The 5147-nt window shown below is 58.0% G+C and overlaps 1 protein-coding gene across 4 annotated transcripts in view; it reads right to left on the bottom strand.

Annotated features, from left to right (window-relative positions):
- The window catches only part of Lhx6 (LIM homeobox 6), a 26561-nt gene extending 21420 nt beyond the window's left edge, over positions 1–5141 (bottom strand). For 2 of the 4 annotated variants that reach the window (XM_048813136.1, XM_048813137.1), the window contains exons 1-4: positions 4982–5141; positions 3738–3809; positions 3179–3361; positions 2701–2822 (exon numbers count right to left, since the gene is read on the bottom strand). In XM_048813136.1, the coding sequence (XP_048669093.1) occupies positions 2701–2822; positions 3179–3361; positions 3738–3806 (374 nt within the window). In that variant the 5' untranslated portion in view covers positions 3807–3809; positions 4982–5141. Of the gene's footprint in view, positions 1–2700; positions 2823–3178; positions 3362–3737; positions 3810–4629; positions 4851–4981 lie in introns of those variants that run through there. The other 2 variants (XM_048813140.1, XM_048813139.1) reach the window with 2 other exon arrangements.
- Positions 5142–5147: the final 6 nt, after the last annotated feature.

Below are 5147 nucleotides of genomic sequence, written 5' to 3'. Positions count from 1 at the left end.
TCTGGGGGGGGGGGGAGGTGTGTGTGTGAAGTGATCAGAAAAGCCACAGTTTTACTCTCATCCTGGGAATGTGAGGTTTTTCCCCCTTCGTTTTCTTAAGTGAAAATCTGGTTTAGTTTTGCTTTGGGGGCTCTGTCACTGGAAAAGGATTAGTGCTCAGAACCTATAGCCCAGAAACAACCCAGCTTCATCATTTCAGGCAGGTTCTGCTCCTCAAGCTGCCTGGGAAAATGCCATCCATCATGGGCTGTGCCTGGTGGTGACAATAGTAATCAGGCATTTGTAGACACTACCATTTAGGGAGCCTTTATGGTGGCTCCTTCAGTGGCCTACTCAGCAGCTCAGGGAGATAATCTTGAAAAAGGAGAACTCAGAGCAGAGAGATGCAGTGACTTGCCCAAGGTCACTTGGCCTGACAGGACTCAGTGTCCTCCCTTTCCCCACAATGGCCAGGCACCCTACCCTCCACCCCACTGCAGTGGAACAGGGAATCAATGGAGGCTCTGAATAATGGAATCAAGATCTTAGTTTTGACCTTCAAGGAGGCTCAGTCCAGCTTGGGCATGAACTGGGGCTGGAGAAGCAGCAAAGAAATTTGGACAAGTGGTAAGGGTACCAGGCCTGTTGTCACTAGGAGAGCCAGGACAGGTGTCCTGTCCAGCCTCACTCTACAAAGGAGGACCTAGGCTCCTTCCTGCTGGGTTCCCCAAGCTCCCTGGTAGCTGATGATTTCAAGATGCCCCCAAACAGCAGCTCCCCCACCCCACCCCACCCCCGACTGGAGTCAGGCCTAGAACAGGGAAGTGGCTAGACAGTGACTGTACCTCCATTTCTTGCAGGAGCCAAATCAAGAGTCAAATGGAACTGTGGAGGAGATATTGCACTCTGGTAACACACCACAGTAACAACCCCCTTCTGCCTAAATAAGCACACAGCAGCTGGCAGATACAAGTACACATTGACCTTACACCCTTCATCCTACAGTTCCCCAGGTGGAGGGCCATAAGCAGGAAAGTCCCCTCAGAGGAAAAGGTGGAGTTAGGGAGTGACATGGCTTCAGAATTCTCTCACCAGACCTCACTCTCCCTCTTACAGATCCTGGTCCAGGTGTGACCCTGTATTGTCCACCTTGTGCATATGCTTGAACTAAAGACAAATGTTTCTCTATAAAAAGGAACACACACATTGTGCACACACTCCTGACCTTGCTGACAACATATTCCCCAGTACCACTGCACAGATCCCAGACAATACACACACTCTCCTTGTATGGGGAGCCCCAGGACACCTACTAGAGCATCCCTATCCCCCAGACAAAACACGTTGACTCATGCTCTTCTATACTCATCACAAAAAGAGTCTTTTAAACCATGCTTCTCAAGGCTTTCCCAGCTCCAAATGCTGCCTACTTCCTCCCTAGACTCAAGGTCTTCTCATCCCAGGTCCCTGGAGGCTCAATTTTGGTCGAGGCATTACCATCCACCAAACTCCCTACCCTCAGAGACTTTCTGGGGCTGGGGTCTTTTCAAGGAAGTCTGAAATTGTGACCTCTCCGGAGGCGGGGAAGGATGTATGTGGGTTGGGAGGGGGTGGTGATAGAGGGGAACAGTTTTCTCCACTTCCTGAGAAAGCACTTTGGGAGGCGATCCTCCCAGGAACCAATTCCACACCCGGCCACCACAGAACCAGGCCTGGTTCATACGCCCCCCCCCCCCCCAGATCCTGCAGACAGTCGCAGCGCCCCTGACACTTCAGTGACCTCGACCCCGTGACTGGGTCAGGCCAGACTACGCGGGTAGCAGTGAGGCGCGCATAAGCGACTGAAACACAGCGGCGCGGCGGAAGGATGCAACTGGCGGAGATCTTGAGCTTGCGGGGACAAGCGCGGCACTGCTTCGCGGACAGAGTGGCCCAGGTATTCCTACTCAGCTGTCTGGGCTGCGGCGCCCGACTCTCCATTCGCGTCCCAGCAGCCCAAAGCCTGAGCCTATAACCAGTAAAGACTGAATCCGGAGCCGGAAACTATGGCGGAGCTGGGACTGGAACTGGCTCCTGGGACACCGGCAAGACCCCATACTCGAACTGCGAACACTTGCGCGACCTGGGCATGAGTTGAGGCCAGAGGCCGAGGTTGGGGTTTAGGACGAGGCACTTGGATATGGGTTAGGATGTGAGATGAATGCGGCGCTGGTGCTTGGGGCCAGATCAGCTCTGAACCCGGTTCGGAGTCCGGGTCAGAGTCAAAGGCCCTCCCAGGACGGGCCTCCGCACAACTGGAGTCCCAGTAAGGTTGGAACCAGGGCCGGAGCTCGCTGGGGATGCAGTCGGCTGACTGCCGGGATCCCAGTGGGTTGGAGCCAGAGCCGCGGATGTCAGAGCTCGGCTGCGGCGCCCGAGGTCAGAACTAGAACCTGAGACTCAGGCAAGACCCGAGACGGAGCCAGAGGTGCGACCAAAGCCCAGCGGACCGCCGGAACCGGGAGCAGACGCCGACCGGAACCTGTGCGAGTAGTGGCGCGTGGCCTGGAGCTTTGGCTTCGCGGTGCTGAAAGCCGGCAGGCTGGACCAGTGCGGCGCGCCGGGAAGGCCCTTGGGACTCCAGGGCTCCGGAGTTGAAAACCACAGGCCGCAGAAGTGGCCCTGCGTATGCGCCCGGGGCTTGCCTGAGGACACACTGCAGACCCGGCAGCCGCAGCCTACCTGAAGTAGTCCATCTTGCAGAAAATTTCCTTGTTCTTGATGTAGCAGCTGTTCTGCTGCCTCAGCGACGTGCGACAAACGGAGCACTCGAGGCACCGCACGTGCCAGATGAGGTTGTTGACCTGGGGAGGGGGCGGGGATGGGGGTCGATTCAGCTCGGGCCTCTTTTCATGCCCGGCCCCAGCCTCCCCAGTTCTCATTTGCAGGCACAAACGCTGAAGCTCAGAAGGCGCATGTGACTCCCCCATTTTTCTTCGGTAACACGGAGCCTCAAGGAAATGGAAATACACTCTTCCCACTTTTCAGACGGAACCCGGGGCGCAGAAAGGCCCTAAGACTTGCCCAAAGCCGCGCAGTAGGGCAGTGACTGAGCCAGGATTCGGAATCAAGTGGACCTGGCCCCGGCACAGCTTTCCTACAGTTCTCTGGGCTGCAACCCACACCCGCCAACAAACACACAACACCTCCCCTGACTCACCTTGAGCAGATACCGGTCCAGGATCTCCAGGCCGCAGCTGGAGCAGATGTTCTTGCTCGCGGACGGCACGGAGGAGGCGGCAGAGGGCGGCGAGCAGACAGATGGGGTGCTAGGCGTACATGGGGAGGCCCGACCCTCTTCCTTGTCCAGAGAGCCTGCCAGAGCCTCGGCGTCTGACTGAGCCTGCAGCAGGGGAGAAAGGGCAGAGCTCTGAGCCGGGCACCCAGAATCGACCCTGCCTTGGGCGACAAATCTGAACCCTTTGCGCACCAACTGACAACGAAATCTGCCTGGTGTGCCGCGCTGTCGGCAGGAGGACAGGAATGAAAGGGCCTATTGGAGAGGAAGGGACGGCCCCAACTTTTAACACGCGCATCTTGGGTGCGGGAAGCGGCCAGAGCCCACATTCCTGGCCAGAAAATCAAGGCTCAGAGAGGGGCGGCGCCGGTCGGGAATCCCCCAGCGCTTGAGCAGCGGTTAGTTGCCGGAAAGCCGGGCCCGGTGCCCAGGCCTGGGCTGCTGGGGGACCGAGGGCCGAGGCAGAGCCGAACGGACTCACCATGGCAGGCGGCGCGGTCCCTTCAAGACAGCGGGTGGTCGCTTTGCAGCCGGACCCTGGCTGGGCCATCACCTGGGGGAGGGGGGAGGGAATGCAGGCGGCGGCGGCTGCAGAACTGGCTCGGTGCAGCCTGAGCCCAGCGCCTCCCCGCGCCTGTTATATAAACCGGCGCCGAACAATGAGTCCTAACTTTGTAGTGGGCATTTAAAGCCCTTCCCCACAAAAGCGGTGTCTCTCTAATGAAGCAATTTGAATTTGGATTGGATTTTTTCCCTCTCTCTCCCCCTCTCCCTGCACTTAACCCGTGGCTCTTGAAGTAATCGCTTAGTTCCCTTGCAATCCAAGCCTCTGAGGGGGAAAAAAAAACACGCGCACACACACAAACTACCTGCAATTAGAAATTGTCGTGAATGCCCAAGATAAGAGGTAGCCAGAGTGTCAATTCCAACTGTCAATCAGTGAGATCCATCAGGCCGCCCAAAGAATTGCAAATTTGATTTTTTAATGGTAGTAATTAAAAATCGAATTTTTTCTCTCTCCACCCACCCCCCTTCCTCGCTCCCTTCTCCTCCTCTCCGCACAAAATGCAAAAAGGAGAAAAGAGAGAAAGAAAGAAAATAAAAAGGAGATGGGGGTGGTGGTGGTGGTGCTGGTGGTTGAGGAAAATAAAACCCCGAGCGCCGGGAGCATCCGCCTGCCCGCCGGCCCGACACGCGCCGAGAAATTGAAGAGGCGATATTGACACGAATTCAGGCGCCTTTCGAGGGCCAGTCCAAGGGAAATCCGGAGCAAAAGGGGGCAAGATCGGGGTGGAAATGAGACCAAAAAGGGAAAAGAGAGGGGTCCAAGAAAAGGAAAAAATCACCCTCCAGCCTTTCGGCGCGCCCGGGACCGGCCCGGTGTCGGGATTCTCAGTGTTGCTCCCGCACAGCCCCCGGCGCATCGGCGCTATCAGCGCCTATTCAGACGGACAATACCGGCCTCGCCTCCTCTTGATTCGCCTGTGTCTTTGCTAAATCGCTTTTTGAGAAATTCCTCCAACATTTGCATAATGTGTTCCCGCTTTCCGCGACCCCCCCCCCAAGCACTCGCGCGCGCTCACACACCTCACATACACACACTCCCGGGAGCACCCTCGCACCCCTCCTCCCCGCCGCCGCCCGCTTCCCGGCCCGGGCTAGGCCTCGGGGTCCCCGGCCCCCTGCCCGGGCTCCCTGGCTCGGGCCGCCCGCTCGCTCGCTCACCTGGTCGGTGGCGGGGCCGCCCTCCGCCGGCAGCCGGCAGCCCTCGGGCAGCGCCGGGCAGTGTTCTCATGCTTCCAGGTACATGGGCCCTGGAGCGGCGGGCTCAGTCGGCGTGCAGCTCCGAGAGCCGCGCAGAGGGGGGGCCCGTCCGCAGTGGGAGCAGAGG

The sequence above is a fragment of the Marmota marmota genome, unplaced genomic scaffold (genome assembly GCF_001458135.2).
Source record: "Marmota marmota marmota unplaced genomic scaffold, marMar, whole genome shotgun sequence".
NCBI classification, from domain to species: Eukaryota; Metazoa; Chordata; class Mammalia; order Rodentia; family Sciuridae; genus Marmota; species Marmota marmota.
This window is presented reverse-complemented; position numbering and strand designations above follow the sequence as displayed.